Source organism: Pogoniulus pusillus, chromosome 12 (assembly GCF_015220805.1).
Source record: "Pogoniulus pusillus isolate bPogPus1 chromosome 12, bPogPus1.pri, whole genome shotgun sequence".
Lineage (NCBI taxonomy): Eukaryota > Metazoa > Chordata > Aves > Piciformes > Lybiidae > Pogoniulus > Pogoniulus pusillus.
The window spans coordinates 26,899,425-26,921,388 of record NC_087275.1 but is presented as its reverse complement, the minus strand read 5'-3'; the positions used below and the strand labels follow the sequence as shown (position 1 = coordinate 26,921,388).

At 39.9% G+C, this 21,964-nt stretch overlaps 1 protein-coding gene across 21 annotated transcripts in view; it reads right to left on the bottom strand.

Moving 5' to 3' along the window:
* Window positions 1-21,964, bottom strand: part of DMD (dystrophin) — a 1,274,903-nt gene that overhangs the window by 639,927 nt on the left and 613,012 nt on the right. For 20 of the 21 annotated variants that reach the window (XM_064151948.1, XM_064151957.1, XM_064151959.1 and 17 more), the window contains one exon: window positions 11,065-11,259. In XM_064151948.1, the coding sequence (XP_064008018.1) occupies window positions 11,065-11,259 (195 nt within the window). Of the gene's footprint in view, window positions 1-1,937; window positions 2,043-11,064; window positions 11,260-21,964 lie in introns of those variants that run through there. The other variant, XM_064151966.1, reaches the window with a different exon arrangement.

Here is a 21,964-nt window from a genome sequence, read left to right as displayed (position 1 = left end):
ATTGCTGTTTCAGAGAAAGACAAAGCACACCTAGCTATGCACAATGCCATGTGTTGAAAGACCAAAAAAAAGAAAAACCAAATTTATTCTGCACCTTTAATCATATCATATCATAAAGTTGCTTCATGACTCTATGTAGCTACAACACAGAAACTTTTAAGTCTTAGAAAGTTGTCATGAACTGGACAGACTTCAGGGACAGTTTGAACTAAGCTAAAGCTTTTTGCAGTACGTGAGCAGGGAGGCTTTCAGCCTCTCTCCTCTCTCTAAGTTAATTTAGTTCCATTCTGTGTCTTTTGTATATGTTGGCTTGATTTCCAACTGCAACTTCTATTTTTTCTTAATAAAGTAAGTATTAAAATATCCCTGTAACCTATACTTAGACCAACTCCTCTTTATTCAGCATTTATGAATTCTTTTGATTCTACCAACGTGATACAAGAAAAATCAAGGAATGCTGGTAAAAAGGTCTCATAGAGCAGATGCTCATTTTGAGAGTGTGTGTGACAAACCGTAAAACACCAAACTCCATAGAGATGTTTGTTTATAGCAATCAGCTGATAATCTGCAAACCTAAACAAGGGCTACTGCAGGAGTGTCTGCAGCTACTAGTTGGAAACCTGTGATAAGCAATCTTGTAAAGACCCAGGCCTGCAGTGACTAAGGGAAGCAGGAAGGAGATAAAGGAGAAGCAGGGAAATCTTGACATCAGCAGCAAAAAAAGGTCTGCTTGACCAGAAATGACAAAGACCCTGGAAGGAAGACTGTGTGTGACGTTCATCGCAGATTATAACCATTCCAGACCAACAGGGTTGGAATGGTTTGAATTGGGGTGAAGAATGGGAAAATATTTATGTTAGTGAACTCCAATAAATAATGGTAATAACCCTACCTCCTATTATGAATATGCATGCTCTTGTGACATAAACTGTGGCTGGTGCCAGCATGGGGTGTGCAGGACTGATGGAACTGTGGCTGGTGCCAGCATGGGGTGTGCAGGACTGACGGAGCGATCCTGCCTGCACCCAGCGCTGTAATAAAACTTACCTACTTCACAACTCTGCATGAGTTTTGAGGTTCATTTCACAGGACAAATGGATTTCAGTTATTATTTATTTTAAAAGAATCATCTGCACCATCTCATATCTAAATAATATGGTCTATAGTTCTGTCAGAATTATCACAGTATCACAGTATCATCAGGGTTGGAAGAAACCTCATAGATCATCAAGTCCAACCCTTTACCACAGAGCTCAAGGCCAGACCATGGCACCAAGTGCCGCGTCCAATCCTGCCTTGAACAGCTCCAGGGACGGCGACTCCACCACCTCCCCGGGCAGCCCATTCCAGTGTCCAATGACTCTCTCAGTGAAGAACTTTCTCCTCACCTCCAGCCTAAATCTCCCCTGGCACAGCCTGAGGCTGTGTCCTCTCGTTCTGGTGCTGGCCACCTGAGAGAAGAGAGCAACCTCCTCCTGGCCACAACCTCCCCTCAGGTAGTTGTAGACAGCAATGAGGTCACCCCTGAGCCTCCTCTTCTCCAGAGAATTAGATTTTAAAAAAATCAGTATTTTAGAACCACTGGCATATTGGTAGTAGCGCTTAACATGCAGTGACAGAGAATTAACCAACACATTTTCTCCTCTAGATTACTCGTGAAGGTTTTAAAACCCACAAGCACTTAAGACAAAACCCGAATGCCTCTTTGAGTGACAAAATGCAGTCATCATAACCAACTCAGTTCGTTACACCACACTGTGCCGGCAATGCCCTGAAACTGCATACAAATACCCCCCACAGAACTAAGCAAAACGAAACAAATATTCCGAGTTCCTAAAGCCCTAGGGCTGAAAGTACTGATTCTTTGTCAAAAATAAAGGACTGCATTCCATAGGGTCTCTTATTTCAATTAATTGGTCCTGAGAAATGTAACTTACATTTTGCAGGCCGAAGGAAGAACAAGCAACCAAACGCACGCCAGCCATCTTGTCTCTGGGCTGATCCACAGCAAGGAACACTTCCTCTCTCGTCAGCCATCTACCGCCTGGAGCAAAAGCTGCCTGCACCTGTGCCCTTTCGAATTCCCCAGCATAACGTCTAGCACACGGCGCCCCTTACTCAGCTCTACCTAAATCTTGGTTCACAGGATCACAGGATGTCAGGGGTTGGAAGGGATTCAAAGAGTTCATCGAGTCCAACCCTGTGGTAGAAGGTCCAAATTACACCTAGAATACCTATCCATCACATGCCCCAAACACCTGCCTGAATATCCACCTTGGCGCTCCCTCCCCCCTTCTTATTGCTGGGTTGAAGAAGCGCGGGAGGGCAGACAAAAGCCTCGGCGTCTCTCAGCCTATCGCAGACACCGTATTTGGCCTTGTTTTGCAGCTTGCTTTGTTTGTGGCGAACGCAGGTCACGGATGCTAGGTATGTGCCTCTGTCTTTTTGGAGAAATAACTCAGGATTGGTTCTAGGGGTGGTTTTATCTGTTGCTGTTGGCCAAAGACGCTTGTCAAAATGCTTAAAAACCTTGCAAACTTGTTTGTTTGCTGCTGCTGCTGCTTTTGTTTTGTTCGCTACCCGTTTGCCTTGCGTGCCTCTGTGTGCCAGGACACCGCACGGCGCCTAGCTGGGGACTTGTCTCCCCCACGACCGGCAGCCCTCAGCCTGCCTGTCTCCCGCACTGAGACGAGGGACTGAAAGGGCTTGCCCCACGCGGGGATACAGCTGTCCACTTCAGTTCAGCCGAACCCGAGTCCCTTTGACTCTGGCCGAATGTAGGCAACGACCTAGCAAATCAGTTGCGACACTGGGACCTGCCAGCCCGCCGCCCCAGCCCGAGAGCCGACGCATTGCCGTACACCACGCCCAAGCAGACTGCTCCCGCCCGCAAACCCGGATCCTGCTTTGCCCAGGTGGCTCCGATGCTTTCCTGAGAGCCATGGAGCCCTTGCCTCGTGTCCCTGGGCCTTCTCGGCCGCCGTGCTCAGCCTGAGCTACACACGCAGCACAGCCCTGCCGCACCATCGCCACGTGGAAGGCCACCGCGTCGCTGCGACCTAATTCCCCCCGTTTGTGCTTTGGATCGCAACTACTGAGACTCTTAAACAGTGAGTAAACTAACTCTTCTTTACTCACGTTTGTGACAGTTTAGGCTTTAAGCGGCAGTTGGTGCTGCAAGGCTCTCCAGTTGTAAACATTTTCTAAAGGCCTTTCCTAAACCATTTAATCTGACTGTATAGATACATTCTGCAAAAGAGCTTTACCAGCCGCTGGTACAGAATCTGTGTGTAACTGGAAATTAGTTTGGGGAACTTTTCTTTATATATTTAATAATCTATTTACTAATTTTATATCGGCCTCATTACAATTCACCTCTAACCTAGATTGAAATCCCTCCTTAACAAACCCCCCTGCCAGAGCAGGACCTTACAGTCTAGCTCAGCTCACAGAGGAAGGCATCCAGATGGGCCTTGAAAGTCTCCAGAGAAGGAGATTTCCACAATCTCTCTGGAGAGCCTGGTTTTATAAGCTCAGGCTGTCGATGATCCAAATATCTATTTTTTATTAATCTGAATGTAAGAAATATAAGTGGATAAAACCATAAAATGCCTCCAAATCTTCCATGACTATACTCCTTGAACATAAAGTGGATTGCACCTTCACAAAATGTCATTTGTGACTAAAATTTTGCGTATTTAAGCAACAGGATAAAATGTAAGAAGGCCTCTATCAGGAATAGTGTGGCCAGCAGGACCAGGGAAGTCATTCTGCACCCGTACTCAGCGCTGCTTAGGCCATGTCTTGAGTAGTGTGTCCGGTTCTGGGCCTCTCCATTTAAGAAAGATGTTGAGGTGCTCGAACGTGTCCAGAGAAGGGCAACAAGGCTGGGGAGAGGCCTTGAGCACAAGCCCTATGAGGAGAGGCTGAGGGAGCTGGGATTGGTTAGCCTGGAGAAGAGGAGGCTCAGGGGTGACCCTATTGCTGTCTACAACTACCTGAGGGGTGGTTGTGGCCAGGAGGAGGTTGCTCTCTTCTCTCAGGTGGCCAGCGCCAGAACAAGAGGACACAGCCTCAGGCTGTGCCAGGGGAGATTTAGGCTGGAGGTGAGGAGAAAGTTCTTCACTGAGAGAGTCATTGGACACTGGAATGGGCTGCCCGGGGAGGTGGTGGAGTCGTCGTCCCTGGGGCAGTTCAAGGCAAGGTTGGACGTGGCACGTGGTACCATGGTCTGGCCTTGAGCTCTGTGGTAGAGGGTTGGACTTGATGATCTATGAGGTCTCTTCCAACCCTGATGATACTGTGATACTGTGAACAAGGCTGGTGAGAGCCCTGGAACACAGCCCTGTAAGGAGAGGCTGAGGGTGCTTAGCCTGGAGGAGACTCGGGGAGGGGGGGGAACGACTTCGCTACTCTACCTGAAAGGGGGTTGTAGCCAGGTGAGGATTGGTCTCTCCTCCTAGGCACCCAGTGACGGAACTAGAGGACACAGTTTCAAGCTGGGGGAGTTTCAGGCTGGATGTTAGGAAGAAGTTCTTAAGAGAAAGAATGATTGGCATTGGAATGGGCTGCTTGGCGAGGGGGTGGAAGCGTTTAAAAAGAGATTGGATTTGGCACCTGGTGTCATGGTTTAGCTGATTAGATGCTGTTAGGTAATAGGTTGGACGTGATGGTCTCAAAGTTTTTTTTTTTCCAACCTGGTTAATTCTATGCTTATGTGATACTAAAAAGTGCCAGGATGCACTCAGGCATTCAAGTTACCTAGCCTTCTTCTCAGCAGATCTGAATATCACCTCATCTTATCCACCCAAAAAGGCACTTACTGTGCTTGAAAAGTTAAAGTGATCAAATAAGAACGTGTCTATATACTTACTGACTAGAACAATTTTCTAAATATTAAAGATTGATTAAATACATCCTGACACTTCAGAATTGATAAATGGCATCTCCCTACATGTTTAGAATTAGTGGTCTATGAAGAGGCATATAATGTCTGATGTATAGGTCAGGTTTTTGCCTTTGCTGAGACCACAGCTGCTACAAACAAAGGTAATACAGCTGACCTTCTATAAATGAAACCCACAACTGGATGGTTGTGGTATCCAAGGGTATCCAAGAAGGAAAAGAAGAAAACATGCATATATGTGTACACGCAAACTCATGTCTCATGCTCACACTCCATCTGTCTTCCACGATGACGAGAATGGCTTCAAGCAGTTAGTTATCAACAGTGCCTTAGGAGATTTTGTAACATGGTTAGCAGACTTGAAAAAAACTCTAATTTTTAACAAAAAAGGATAACAGAAAATCATTAGCAGCTAAAGTGACAGTAGCCTTTGGGGAAAGAGCTATCTTATTGCACTACAAAAGAGAAATCTGAGTGCTAGAGACACGAACGCCAGTTAATTTTCACTGCTTCGAATTTGTCTTTATCTGTCAGAGAAAGACAACGTTCTGTACAAATTCACTTCCTTGCCTGTTTGTGTACAAATCAGTCACCAAGCACTGCGTTACTGACAGATCTGTTTGGAAAGTGTGTTTGATTATACTCAGTTCTAAGTTATGGTTAATTGGGTTTTACTGACCTGCAGCAGAAAAAAAAAACAACCCACTCTGAATACCACATTAGATGTTTCTCAATAAGAATCACTTAATATAGATGAAATATGTATTCCAATGTGAAAAATTAAAAACAAACCACTTTTGGCAATCAATATCTGAAGAATGATGCTTTATAATTTTACATACAATAGTTTTGCTACAATATTTTATGGTTTCTGTACTGACATGAAAATGAGCAACAGCACAGTTGTCAGTAGCCAACAATAGCTGGGGAAAAAAGCCCCACAAATTACTTACAATTTAAAAATCTGTATAGAAATATGCATTACAATATCCTACTATGGGTGTTATTGGTATAATAAACCATTTCAAAAGGGGATTCTGTCTGCCAGAATCACAGATGTGTAATGGCTACAGTAAAATTTCCCTGAAATAAGACACAGTAAAAAAAGATGGAAAAAAAGAAGTGCTCTCTCTCTCAGAGGAAAAGAGAAAAAAGAATATCTGAGCATGAAAAATTAAAAAAAAAAATATATGTAAACAACCTAATTTCTAACAAACTAAACCAAGTCCTAACTGGAAATTTACAAGATGATGAACTATGAAATGAGCTGTAAGAATGATTGTGCGAGAAGTTACACATGTAAGAAACCTCATAGAGCCAGATGGCTTTCTGTTATTAAAACTAGTACAGCCCTGAAAACCAGTATAGCTAAATGTATGAGATAAATGTATGGTCATATTCTTCAATATGGTGTTCCTGCTAAAATCAAGAATACTAAAAAGGAAGAAAAAAGAGCTTAATATGTATAGGCCCTACTGAAGCTTTACAAACTTAATTATATAAAGGAAGCAGCCTTAGCAAATCAGTTTTGAATTCACAATTCATATAAGTAAGTAATGTCCAAGCACGACTATGACATGACTATGCCAGAGATTCTTAAAAAGAAATTTTCACATAATCAGAGAACATTAGGGGCTGGAAGGGACCTTGAAAGATAAACCAGTCCAACTCCCCTACCAGAGCAGGATCAGCTAGAGCAGATCACACAGGAACTCAACCAGGTGGGTTCTGGATATCTCCAGAGAGGGAGACTCCACAACCTCTCCGGGCAGCCTGTTCCAGGGCTCTGTCACTCTCACTGTGAAGAAGTTTCTCCTCATGTTGAGCTGAAACCATCTGTGTTCCAGTTTGTAGCCATTGCTCCTTGTCTTACTGCTGGTGACCACCAAAAAGAGATTGGCCCCATCCACTTGACACCCACCCCTCAGATATTTGTATACATTGACCAGATCTCCTCTCAGTCTTCTCTTCTCCAGACTAAACAACCCTAGGGCTCTCAGTCACTCTTCATAGAGGAGATGGTCAAGTCCCCCAGTCACTCTCATGACTCTCTGCTGCACTCTCTCCAGCAGGTCCCTGTCTCTCTTTAACTAGACCTGCTGGACACACTTTTCCTGATGCCCCCCAGGATGCCATTGGCTCTCTTGGCCACAAGGGCACATAGCTGGCCTCTGCAGAACTTAATGTCCACCAAGACTCTAAGGTCTTTTTCCATGGAACTGTTCTGCATCAGGACAGCCCCCAACCTGTGCTGGTACCTGTCAGTTTACTAAACACTTTCTCACATTTGGCTATAAATGCAAACTGGACTTATTAAATTCCAGTTAGCCTGCTGTTTTTTTTTCTCTGTGTTAACAAATACCTGCTGGTTTTAATTCTGTGGTTAATAAACATACATGTTTTAGCATATGCTTCTCTCACTGGAGCTTGAACAAGGCAAGTATCTTGCAGGAAATAATCACCACACAGAAAAACTTTAGCTTTTTGTAAGCAATATAGCCTGATTTTCTAAACTCAAATTTAGTTGAATATATGCAAAATTGAATATATGCATTCTTTCAGGATGTATTTGGAATATCCATTGGAAGTAAGGATAATTAGCTAAATTCTGAAAGCATCTAATCCCCATTGTAATGACAAATGATTATATATGGGGAACTCAAAGATTCTGAACTCCATCAATGTAGGCATCATCAACTGCAGATATAATTACCACAGTGTTTGTGCTGATAATAAAATTGGTCCATTTTTGAGAGCATATCATTAAACCAAATTTACTAATCCTTTGATCTAAGAATCCTGATTTTCCCTACAGCCCACAGGAATTCAGCCATAGAACTGTAATTAAATTGTTAAATGCTCTAAATACAGTAATGAAGAAAAATTAAGGTACTGTATGTCCTAACAGAAGAAACTGAAACATTGCAGTTGCTGACTTTTGGAGGTAAAGATGCAAGACTTAGTTTCTCTATCTAATTTTGCACTCACCAAAGCTTAGAATGAAGAGAACAACATTTCTATGACCTGGTTGCAGCAGATTTACTAAGTGTGCCTGCAAACCCATCACAATTCACTAAATATTAGAAGTTATCAGATTTTTGTGGGAAAAAAAAAGTACAATCTGCTATTTTAACTGCTTTGATATAAAGAACAGGTGCTGAAATTATAACAATAAAAACATTTTAATTTGCATTTGCTGTTTATCTGATTGGATAATGAGGTTTAAGTTTACTATGGCTGTATGCATTTACTCTGGAGAAATATGCTCAGAGCATTTGCCACTGAAATATTGTTACCAATAAACTTTTTTTTTCCTTTTAAGGATTAATTAAAATGGATTCTTACTAAATTGGAATGAAAAAGAAAATCACAAAGTTTTAAAACAGGGAGCTGTTCATGACAGTTCTGTAATTAGATTCATGCAAATCTGTCAGGGACAAAAATCCACCACAATTTAATTTCAGACCTTTCCCAAACAACTGCCAAACGATTTATGCACTACTTTTCTGTGTTTACTGCAGGATAATGTCAGTGATAAATGTTTTTTCCTTGGAAATAAATATTCATTAAGCAGGCCCAGATCAAAACTATACCCTTCCAAAAGACCACAAACGTGCAAGATCCATTTACCTCTTTTAAGAGACTTATTTGGGAGGAAGATGGACTTGTGCCCACAAAAACATCCCAGAACAATATCATAGTTAGTTTATCCTAGAGCAGTACTTAGATGCAGCCTCAGTAATATATATTATTAAAGCCAGTGTCAGCACTGATAATAAAGGTTTTTGTGGTTGGTGACAATACAGGTGGTTGTTGTGAGCAGCAAATTAGTTGTGGATATAACTCAGATAAAGATAGCTCAGATGTGTCCAGTTCTGGGCCCCTCAATTCAAGAAAGATGTTGAGGTGCTGGAGCATGTCCAGAGAAGGGCAACAAAGCTGGTGAGGGGCCTGGAACACAAACCCTATGAGGAAAGGCTGAGAGAGCTGGGGCTGTTTAGCCTGGAGAAGAGGAGGCTCAGGGGTGATCTTATTACTGTCTACAACTACCTGAAGGGGCATTGTAGCCAGGTGGGGGGTGGCCTCTTCTCCCAGGCAACCAGCAATAGAACAAGGGGGGACACAGTCTCAAGTTGTGCCAGGGTAGGTATAGGCTGGATGTTAGGAGGAAGTTCTTCCCAGAGAGAGTGATTGGCATTGGAATGGGCTGCCCAGGGAGGTGATGGAGGCACTGTCCCTAGAGGTCTTCAAGAATAGACTGGATGAGGCATTCGGTGCCATGGTCTAGTTGACTGGCTAGGGCTGGGTGCTAGGTTGGACTGGATGATCTTGGAGGTCTCTTCCAACCTGGTTGATTCTATGATTAATCACTAAAGGGAAGTCAACAACCAGTGAGCTGCTTGAGGTAGACTACCGTTTGTCCATCCAGTCCCATAAATGAACACAAGTGAATGTAAATGAACCTAATGGTTGCTAGAGTGAGTGCAGAGGAAGGCAACGAAGCTGGGGAAGGGCCTGGAGACTAAATCATAGGAAGAGCAATTAAGGGACCTGGGGCTGTTTAGTTTGGAAACAAGGAGGCTAAGGGGAGATCTCATTGCTGTCTGCAGCTTCCTGAAAGGACATTGTGGAGAGGTTGATGCTGGTCTCTTCTTAAAAGGAAGTTAGTAATAGAACAAGAGGGAATGGCCTCAAGCTGTGACTGGATAGGCATAGACTGGACATTAGGAAACATTTTTTCCCATAAAGAGTGGTCAGGCACTGGAATGAGCTGCCCAGGGAGGTGGTGGAGTCACCAACCTTAGACGTGTTTAAAGGTTGTCTGGATGTGGTGCTTGGGGTTACAGTTCAGGGTGCACCTTGTAGAGCAGGGATATCTGTTGGACATGGTGATCCTGAGGGTCTTTTCCAACTAGAATGTTTATGTGATTCTGTGAAGTCTGGCCTTGAGCTCTGTGGTAAAGGGTTGGACTTGATGATCTGTGAGGTCTCTTCCAATCTTAATACTGTGATACTGAGAAAGCAACCTAATTTTCATGAGAAAATTAGAATGTCTCTCTGTGTATGTATGTATACAGGTGCCTATAATGTGTATCATCTAAGGATGCATAAGAATTATAAATAGATGAGATTTTATGGGAGCTAATAACAGTAAATGTGGTTTTGTCACATTTCTTCTGTTGTGGAAAGAGATAAAGGATAATTCAGAGCACTTCACCAGAGTCACAGTTACTTCTCATAGCTGACTGCAGGCAAATTCCAGCCTCTTCAGGGTAACCCTTTATTTTGCCATCCCCAAAATAATCCCCAAAAATGGAAATGTGGTCTCCTCTTCATGCTGGGTAACGATTTGAAATTGCTGTAATTACATACAGCATTTAAGCATGGTTTTTACAAGGCTTTTCTCACATAAACCTTACTCTGCAAAAGCTGGTAACTCGTTCATCTACATAGGCTTGCCGCTTTAATCTTTTTCACTTCTTATGTCAAATCTGTGTTGGAAAAATTCCACACCACTTTCTAGTGAATTCACATGTGTAAGCAGTTAAGAAACAAGGCAGTAATATTTGAAGTCATATTGACAATACTGTATTAGCTTTTTCTTACCTACATTATCTTCCTACTGAACAACAGTTTCTCTTTAGGTAATTAAACCATAAAATTGTAGAGAATGCAGCCCCAGTTATCCAAGTGGGTTTGATTTAGCAGGGGATAGTATAGTTAAATTTTACTCAAGTTCTTTGTTGTTTGACTTAAATATATTTTGCAGTCAAACAATAAATTAAAGTTGCCAGATGTGGGTGTGCTTAGGGTTACTCCAAATTGCAAACACAACCCCAAAACTTTAACCTCAATTGTGCAACATTAAATAGACAGCTGCCCCTCTTTATCCTTTCTCATTCAAGGACATGCTTTGCAGGTAACCTAGTGTTCTTGCCTTCCAAATACAGGTGAAACAGCTGAAAATAAATGAACTTTTCAGTTTTCTCATATTTTGCAGCAGTGTGCCTGCCTTGCACACATATTCACATATATGCACACATGACAAGAGAGGGGCTAAGCACTTATAAAAACAAATGCCTCTGACAGCTAGCTGATACACAGAAAAGCAGAAATAAAGGCATTCAGCTGTTGTAGAGAAGAGCTTTCTGTCTTACCTTGAGACACTCTTCTTGTTTGAGGAGATCCTCACAATCCTTAGCCTGCAGAACAGGAGAATTAAGGCGTTCTTCTACTTCAGACAAGGCTTGCAGAAGGTGAAGGATCTCTGCCAGGTATGTAGAAGGCACGTGAGTTGTTTCCACAGTCATAGTTTCAGTCACCACAAAAGTTGTATCTTCATGAACTGTTTGCTAGTACAGATATACAACAGAATGCTTTCTTTAGTTTCTTAAAACTACAAAAAAATACAGCTTAATGCAATCTCCAGTTCACAACCTAGAAAGCATTAAAAAATAATTTCTAAAGACAAATGCAGGTTTCTGACATAGATCATTCACACTCCATTAGTCTGCTTGAAACAGTAGCCACTAAAATCAATCTGTGAAGAAGTGTACAAACTTATCTTCAGCTCTCCACAGAAATGAAGGCAAGAAAGGCAAGAGGATTATGCTGTTACTGAGATTTTAATGCTTTCCTTTTAAGTCCTCACATCTCTTTAAGATTATATCCTTCATTATAGAAATTCTATGTATGCCAGGCCTAAAATATTTCAGGGTATCAAGTAAAACAACGACTTGTGTAACAGACATCATTGCTTAAATAACATTCAACAGAAAATAAGTAGGTCAGCTCAGAACTCTAAACACTCTGTTAAAATATTTCTTTGAAAACAAGAAAGTGCCATTTTGAATTTTGCAATTTGAAAGGTCTTTAATGCATCCATTTTTTTCTAAAAGAAATCTCCCCCACAGAACTTTGCAGGAAATGAAGATGTTTTCAGTTTTATTTTTTTGCCTGGGCAAATATGGAATAGGCTATTCTGAAAGGGCATGCACACATCCAGCCTAAAGAAATCTCAGAAAGTTTTGACTCCAAGAAAATAGATAAGCTGATCTGTGGCATGTGGAAAAAAAATACCGACAAGAAAGGTCACTCATTGTTTATATAAAGCCTTTGTATTTCTAATTTGACGTGTTCATGGCTCATGAATGAAAGCTAATACCAAAAATGTGCTTTGGAGCAGGGAGAACAGTGGCTGCTTATTTTAACTGAACTCTAAATACATGATAACATGAAACCCCATCAGAAAAAAAGGCAAAGTCTAAAAGATATAAAGTATTTGTGATTTCATAAGCATGCACTTCTATTTATGTGTTTTATCATATTGCATAGGATGCCTAGTGTGGATCTAAGATCCACTGTGCTTGATGTCTGCCTTACTGAAAACAGAAACTTTGCTTATCGAGGACCTCAAAGAACTTTTACATGGAATTGCTGGAAAAATATATTCACAGAATCACACAAACATCCAGGTTGGAAAAGACCCTCAGGATCACCAAGTCCAACCTATAACCGTACTCTACCAATGCTTCAGTCGTAATACAGATGATTTCAGATTTTGGAGACATTTATGTGAAAGACAATGGATCAATTGTCCTGAAGAAAATAATATCACTATTTGACTATGCAGTATGTGAAAGAGAACAGGTATAAACACTGTCTTGGAATTACTACATCTGTTTGCCCTGTCCATCCTTTCATGCTTAGTTACTGGGCTGACTAATCTGGTACTCACTTCTCTTCAGTCTTAAAACATGCATGTACACACTCTAGAATATGTATCCATCATATACAGAATCCATAAATTGTACACTTGTGTTATTCTGTTGCATTTTTTGTGCAAATTTAATTGCTTTGCTTACATTTTCCTCACTAAATGACTTTCTCAGTGAAGTGGGTTAGGAGTTTTCCCCACACAAACATTGCTGAAATGTACTAGACTAGCTCAGATGGCTTGGAAGCTGAGGTTGTGTAGCCTGGAGAAGAGGAGGCTCGGAGGTGACCTCACTGCTGTCTACAACTACCTGAAGGGACGTTTTAGCCAGGTGGGGGTTGGTCTCTTCTGCCAGGCAACCGGCAACAGGACAAGGGGACACAGTCTGAAGTTGTGCCGGGGGTGTCTAGGCTAGATGTTAGGAGGAAGCTCTTGACAGGGAGAGTGATTTGCCATTGGAATGGGCTGCCCAGGGAGGTGGTGGAGTTGCTGTCCATGGAGATGTTCAAGAAAAGACTGGATGAAGCACTTAGTGCCATGGTCTAGTTGATTGGCTAGGGCTGGGTGCTAGGTTGGACTGGATGATCTTGGAGGTCTCTTCCAACCTGGTTGATTCTATGATTCTGTGAAGTAAGATGAAGCTATATTTACAGCAAAGCAAAATCTACAAGCATATATACACAATATACTTATAAGTATTCACAATTACATACAAATTAGAAATACATAAATCCAGATTCCCTGCTGGACAAATAAAGCTGCCCAGAAGGGCTCAAAGCTCCCCTCTCTTTTTTCCCCTCTATTTTCCCAGACAGACAAACAAAAAGAATCTGCGAAGCTCATGATATTTTCTGTTGGCCAAGAACAGTAGAAAGATATTAGAGTGGAGTTAGAAGGAAGCAAATAGATCCAGCATCCCAGATCAGAGTGGGACACCTTATTTACATTTTGGCTTTTTATCCCTCTTAGAAAACCAATGCATCATAGAATCATACAATATGGACTTCATCATTATTTTCTTTTCACAGCCAATTTATCTCATTGAAATACTCCAATTAGCCTCAAACCAGCACACTTAGTACATCTGCTAACACTGAAACCTCTTTAATTACCTTACCATTGATATAATTTTTATTATTTGAAATAGATTGCTTTGAAAAAATTGTTTGCCACCCAGATGTTTTATGAATCACACACTCCACAACAGCAACATTTTACTCCAGTAAACCTGAAGAAAAATGTCTCCCAGCTGATCAGAAGGTGGGAGCCTCCCAACAGGCCACTGAGGTGCATAGCAGTATATTTTCACTTCTAAAGACTCCACTGTGACATGTCTACATACTGCAAAGAACTTTAGATCCATATGAGGAACATTTTAACTATAATGGTATTTTTCTTTTTGACTGGGAAAACAGATTACTTATATTCACAGTAATTAAAAGAGAATGCTAAGTGGACAATACTACTCATTCAATATAAGGTCACATGAATGTGAAAAGTCATATGCAAAATACAATAAATTTCTTATAGTTGTATAGTTTTTTTCAATCCAAATTTAGGTCAGTAATTATGTGTACATGTACACAGATACATGTGTATGAATGTACATAAAACTTGTGTCTTCTTGCTCTAAATAATTCCTGGGACCAGAAAAAGGTAGAAGTCTGACATGTGAACACTTCATGCATGTCATGCTTAGTTATATATAGTAGCACCAAAATGAGGCATCTTTCAGTGCTACAAATAGCTTCTATAATAACACTCTTCTGTGCAAAATTAATTAAAATCTGAGCCACATAGGATGTGTTTGGTTTAATGATCCCTCAAAACACATGCAGTATTTAACTCCTATGCACGTTAATGGGCTCCATGAAACCACACATTCCTACTACCCCTTACAGAATCACAGAACCTTAGAGGTTGGAAGGGACTTCCAGAGTCCAACCTCCATGCTAAAAGCAGGATTCCCTAGGGTAGTTCACACAGCAATGCATCCAGGTGGGTTTTGAAAGTTTCCAGAGGGGACTCCACAACTCCTCTGGGCATCCTGTTCCAGGGCTCTGTCACTCTCACTCTAAAAGTTTCTCCTCATGCTGAGGTGAAACCTTCTATGTTCCAGTTTGTAGCTGTTGCTCCTTGTCTTCTTGCTGCTGACCAGCAAAAAGAGATTGGTCCCATTAGAAAATTAAGCATTCCTATTTCTCACTTGAAGTTGTGAGAATCCAAGAGAAATCCAAAGAAAGTGAGAAACAGGAAATGGAGAAATTCAAAGTCTCAATTGGATGATTATTTGTGTAGTTCTCCAGAAAAACCAGAAAGTACTAAACCCAGACACATTTGAGAGGACCAAAATGTTCCCTCACACTCCGCAGCATTACTGAACATCTTATTTTCCAAGGAGGGCAACTATCTAAATTAATTAATTTCTGAATACTATTTGTATATGAAGTTTTGCTAACCCCCTAGAAATCAACAGATTTCTTCAGTGGGTCATGAGTGTTCCATTACTTCCATCTTTTTCTAATAGTAGTTTAACAGAACCCAAGGCAGGAGTTGGCATCTTACACTAAGGAATGGAGCCTGGGCATACCCAGAAATGACAGTTTTAATCAGCAAAGAAAGGGGAAAAAATTTGGCAGTTCCTTATGTTTGCTGGAATTGCCTTACAATAGAAGAAGAAATTGGCAGAGTCCTTTCCTAGGTTCTGGGCAAGCATCTTTACTAAAAACATGTAGCTGAAGCAGTCTTATACTAACACTGTAATGAGAAAAAATCAGGGAAAAAGAAATAAATGACATTGTAGCAGCTGGGAACAATTTCTGTTAATAACAATAACAGTCATTCAGTAAATATTTATGTTATTCCTAATGCCAGAATGCCCACCAGAAGCAAGTTTGGTTAACATTGTGTGACAATGAAGAATAAAATAATAACATGGAAATTAAAGTTTTAGATTACAGTTTAAAACTGGTTTGGAAGAAGTTGTAACTGATAAAGTGGCAGAATATATTAGAGAGTTAACTGAAAATCTAAACTCAAAACCAAGTAAGATTTAATAATAATAATAATAATGATGGAGGAGTTATGGTGCAAATGACAATGTCCTGTACTGTTACTGTATACAAAAATCTACTTTTCTTGATACTAATTCATTTTCAGTGATATATTGATGTGTACATTATTTTTTTTCTTAGGAAAACCAACTTATTTTGGGCAATGCTTAGCATCACGTGTGCTTAACATCACATGCATTGCTTTTCATCAAGTGTTTTCATCTCTGGAATAGCAAATTGAATTTTCTTCCCCCTTATTACATATGTTTAATATGGAATCTTTACAGAAACCTGACTTTATCTACACATGAGAAACTAATTTTATTGACAGATACCATGTCCCTACGAGGTGCAACAAAATGACAAGGAATACATCCACCAACTGGCCCTTATACAGAAGGTCAAAAACCAAACCAAACAAAAACCCAAAGAAACTAACCCAAACAAAATCAACCAAACACAAAAACTCAAATAACAAAGAGGCTCTGCAAGAATAACGCAGGTTTTGCCCACAAAATCAAATGTCCCCCTCCAGGAAGTGCCTGTGATGATCACTGCCGAAAACTAGAACATTCAGAAATAGTCCAACTTGGAGAACCTTCTTAATTTCCTTTTAGAACTGGAAAACTCAGTGTTAAAGCCCATTTCATCCATCTCAGTATATCTGTTTTCTTTCCTGTTTCTCTAGAGGGGGCAAGTCCAACATCACTTTCTCTACCCAGCACTTTAAACTCCGAAAATCTCCAACTGTGCCATTTTTTGGTCCCTTTCCAGTATAGGCCTTCAAATTCATAGCAACCTTAGCGCACTGTGCTTTTGAGTTAATACCTTCACACAGACAGAATACATGGGAGGAGTATACATGCCTCCATGGGCAGCCTATTCCAATATCTGACCACTCTTGATGGGAATTTTTTTTCATAATGTCCCTTCTAAACCTACCCAGTTGCAGCTAGAGGCCATTCTCTCCTGTTCTGTCATTAATTACCTGTGAGAAGAGACCAGCACCAACCTCTCCAGAATGTTCTTTCAGGTAGCTGTAGACAGTAGTGAGGTCTCCCCTCAGCCTCCTCTTTTTCAAACTAACCATTCCCAGCTCCCTGAGTTGCTCTTCGTAAGATTTATGCTCCAGGTCGCAGAGCCGAGTGTAAGGGGCCAAGCCATGCCATATGACTTGACAATACCTCACTGCTACGTTACTGGTTGAGAAATGCTGCATTCAGGGGTTTTATTCAGTGACATAATTAATATTTTTTATCTACACATAAAATAAAGCCAATTAAATGGAAACTATTCTTAATAGAAGCATTAATTAGAGAATGCTTTAGTGACTTTTACGTGCTAGGAATAGCAATTGACATTTGCAGGCATTGACTTTGAAAACTATCAGTCAATAGGCATTAACCAGTGTGAACTTGTTTCCACTATCTTATTCCTGACAGTCATAACTTGATTGAAATGCAGAGGCTTTCTCCATAAGACAAAAAAAAAGTCTGTTCACTGTACTTTTAGGCTTAATTTTTGGGAGATTTCCCAAAATCTCAGACAGTCCTGCTACACTGTAAGCTCTGTAGGGTGGACTGGATAGATACCTCTGGTTTCTTGGCTCAGAGACTTGCATGACTTCTTATTACTGATGAGCAGAAAAATAAGATGAATAAAAAGAAAATGGCAAAAGTTGTAAGAATTAATTTAAAACATTTAATCCTGAGTAATTTGTTCTTTTCTTGGTTGTATTCACAGTTGCAACTTTGGTTTCTTTTTTTTTCTTCTCTTTTTTAATTTCTTTCTTTTTTTCCCCCCTTATTTTTACCCAGGAGGTAAATATACAGGTTTTAAACTATGACAAAGTATTTTTGTGATGCAGTCAGTCTTATGTTCCACACACTCTTGATTCTTTAGACTCCTCCAAGATACCAAATACATGTAACTGGTAAAATGACCCTTTTTCACTTACTGATACTGATTCTGTTTTACTCTGGTTTACTCCAGATACAGAATCCACTCAAGTTCAGTCACTGCTGCATACCAGATTTAACTTCTGCTTGCTTGCAAACTTACCCATTCCTCCTTGCAAATCACAAATTGGAAATTCTAAAAGTTCCACTGCCAACTTCTAACCCTTACAGTTTCCATCTGTATCTGTTAAGCAAAAAGAAGAATCACTACAACTACGATGAGACTGGGCCATTAGCACTTGCATATGTAGCATGGAGTGTGATATAAGCCACCTCTTACAGAAAATAAAATGAAAACATAATAGAGCACTGTGTATATTACACTGCAAGATTACTATGTCCTGGAGAAAAAAGCTAAATCTAGCAGCCTCATGGCAAAATTGACTAATCACTGAATTAATCAGGTTGGAAAAGACCTCTAAGATCATTGAGTCCAACATATCATCTAACACCTAATTAACTGAACCATGGCACTAAGTGCCTCACCCAGTCTCTTTTTAAACACCTCCAGGGATGATGACTCCACCACCTCCTTAGGCAGCCCATTCCAATGCCAGTCACTCTTTCCATGAAGAACTTCTTCCTAACATCCAGCCTAAATCTGCCCTGACACAGCTTGAGACTGTGTCCTCTTGTTCTGTCACTGATTGCCTGGGAGAAGAGATCAACCTCCACTTGGCTACAGTCTCCTTTTAGGTAGTTGTAGCAAGCAATAATGTCTCCCCTGACCTTCCTCCAGGCTAAACAACCCCAGCTCCCTCAGAACTATTTGGATTTAGAAAACGTCTCTCTTAAAAAAATAAATTATGCATATATGTTAATTGCTTCAGATCAGTATGGCATATTACAAACTTAATAATTGCAGTAGTTCAAAAGTGACAGGTGAAAGGAATTACCTATGTGGCTGTCATGTGATTCTAGACAGATATTTCTAATACTACCAAAGGAATTACTAATAAACACTTTTGGAAATCACCTCTGTAACTGATTTACATGTGTTAACTTCCAGCAAACAAAATGGATATGGAAGTCTTGATATAGAATATGGAATACCTAATAAACCCATAGAGGTGTTAACCATATATTTTATTCATCTTCAATACTTATCACAGCTGATAAAAATATATACAGACATTATAAAGGAAATGTCCTACTTAAGGGTGCATCTAGTTAGCTTTAGAAGATTGAATGCCTCTACTCAATCCTATATCCTTTCAATTATATAATCAGTTGTGGCACGATGTTTGATTCTGTTAAAGCAGCACTGCATAGTCAAATTCACCTAAAATCTGTGAGATATTCAAAAGAATAGGAGGAACATTATATATATACACAGATATAGATATATAGGTATAAATAAATGTTCATAATAGACTTTCAAAAATGCATTTCTCAGTGGTAAGCTATAGAGAAGGAGTAGTGCACATAGAAGCAGGACAAGCTTCTATGTAATATACCAGAGAGTGGCTGTCCTAGAAACACAATTCCACCTGATTTAGTAGCTTATTTATTAAGACTGCAGAAGAGTCCTATTCTTAGCATTTATGCATGAAGCTTCAGCACTGCTTAAAATAATAATGTGAAACCCTTTTGACTCCTCATCAAGGAACCAATTAATGTTAAATAAAGCACAAGATAAGTTAAAATATAGTCTATTGATGTCTCAATTGACTAACCCATTTTGAAATTCACTGTTGATTTGTCCTATGAACTTCCCAGATATTTATGCAAACTACATCTTTTTGCTTCTTGAGATAATTTAGAAAATAAACTGAAAATGCCATTAAAGCTTCAAAGAGAAAGGTTCTGAAAATTGACATCTTCTAGGAATGTTAAAAGTTATTGCCTAATTATTTTCCATCTCTGTTTCTTAAAATAACCTTAAACTACATTTAGAGAGATGCAATCATAATAATAATAATAATAATAGAGTTTGTCACTTAGGCTGATTTTGTTCCTCCAAGACATAGAATATTATTATGTTTTTAATACTGTGAATGAAATGTCTGTTTTGAAAACTAATTAAATATACATAAATAGATAATCAGCACTCACAGCATACATATAAAAAATTGCTTCCTTCTGCACTTTTATGAATATACTCAGATGCATCTATGCAAAAAAAGGAAACGAGCCATGAGTGATGCTGGCATCCTGAATTGTAGACAGGAGATGGACATCATCTGCTCAAAAAAAAGCAGTCCCCTAGGGCCAAATCACTCTGCAGCAGGTCTTTCCCATCTTATGTAATTCAGTGCTGTAGCCAAGCAAGTTTGACAGCAAATTCTTCATCATGTAAGTTATTATACTAATAAATACCATATACTATATCAAAGAAAATAAGTGGGAATTAGCTGCCTCGTTTCTCAAATAACTAGGCAGTTATAAGGAAGAAAACACTACACTAACACAGTGCTCAGCTTAATCCAAAGAAAACTGAAAAGACAGCTGGGTGCAACACTGCACTTGATTTTTTAATCAAAGGCTGTTGGTTTTGTGTCCATTTCAAGGTGGACTCAGAACAGTAAGAAAAACCTGTGGTGTAGCTAATACTATATTCTTATAACCACTTCATAGAAATTAAAGACAACATCCTAAACCAGTCAAGTTGTACCAAGAGTTTTCATTCCTAAGTGATGAGGTAAAGATGTTGAGTTTCACTTGTCAACTAGAGAATGCAATTTAGATTACTCAAGTTTGTTACAGATACTGAAAAAGGGCATAGAAAAAATCTTTTCTGTAAAGTTCTGTGACCTGCAAGACAGGGTTTTTTTCTATTCAAGTACTGTGGTTTTACAGTGATGGCACTGGCTGTCATACAGAATTAATAAGGAAATGTGAAAGAAGCCAAATACACTTCAGAAGAACTCAAAATACCACAGTAAACTGGTCCACTTCTACAAAGTCAGGCTACAGATGGTTTTCACTTCAATTAGGACACTACTGCATGCATTCCATTTAGACAGTAAAGCTCATCTTAAAATGCAGCTATGAAAATAGTTCTTCTTCAGCTGTGTTGTGGTAGTTTGAGGGGTCTCTTAAGAAGACCACAAAGATAAAGTCCTGTTCCAGAGGACAGACTTGGTCATCCCCAGAAATCATTCATTTTGTTATTCATGCCCATAATCCTGTTATCACTTTATAAGTGGGCAGCAAAGTCAAAACTTGCTCTTTTCTCTCCCTTGCTTTCAGATCTCCGGAGGGACTCTTTATGGTAACGACAGAGGCATAACCTGCCCGCAGCCTCTGAGGCTGCAGTGAATTTGTAGCTGCACAATCAGGCCTGTTTGGGCCTAATGTGAGTGGTATCCATCACTTTCCATACCTTCCTTCTCTTTAAAAATTAGACATAAACCCAAAGTATTTGAAATTTGAAATTATTTGGATTCCATTTTCTAGCAGCAGTTTCCAGTTTGATGGATGCCAGAAAGTGGCTGTAAGCATGCATCTGCAAGTCTCTCTCCAAAGATCCTCATTCAACCTCACCCCTCACAGTCAAACCCAACTCAGTCTTTAACTGCATTGTATAAAGCTATTGGTTTAAAAAGCTGCCAGTGTAAGGGTCAGAAAAGATAACTGGTATCATGGGCTCACCTCTCTCTAGTCCATAAGCAACTCAAAGCACAGAAGTGAGACAGAAACTAGTCCTTACACTTAATTTCTTTTGACCAGTAGGCATTTTCCTGTGTTGCTTTTCTAATGCCTTTTATCTCTTTTGTTTGTCCTCTTCCATTCTTTGTAGCAACAATGCAGAATTAGTTTGCCCCTTCTTTGCAGTCATTGTTTGTTTACCCCCAGAATATTTTTGAGCAAGAAGAAAACCTCTTCACTCCAGTGCAACAGTTTGTGAAAACCATGGAAAGCAATGATCAGAACCGATGGTATCCCAATATCACTGAAGTATCTGTGTCATTTAGCTGCAGATGGGTAACCAGGACACTAAATCCTGGGTTTATTTATAAACTGTGACAGATATATTTCAATTAAAGTTCTGCTTATATTTTATCTTTATACAAAAACATATTTTAGCAGCTAAAAGAAGAAAAAGCAAACCAGCAACAACAACCCCTTAAATTTTATAAAATGAGCTAAATTATAATTAAATAAGTAATTATAAAATTATATAGAATTGTAGAATGGTTTAGGTTGGAAGGGACCTCAAAGATCATCCAGTTCCAAGACCCTACCATAGGCAGAGACACCTCCTGCTAGAACAGGTCGCTCAAGGCCTCATCCAGCCTGACCTTGAACACTTCCAGGGAGGTTGTGGAGCACAGAAGCACCCAATGTGATCTTTGATCTTTGATCACATTGGGTGCTTCTGTGATCC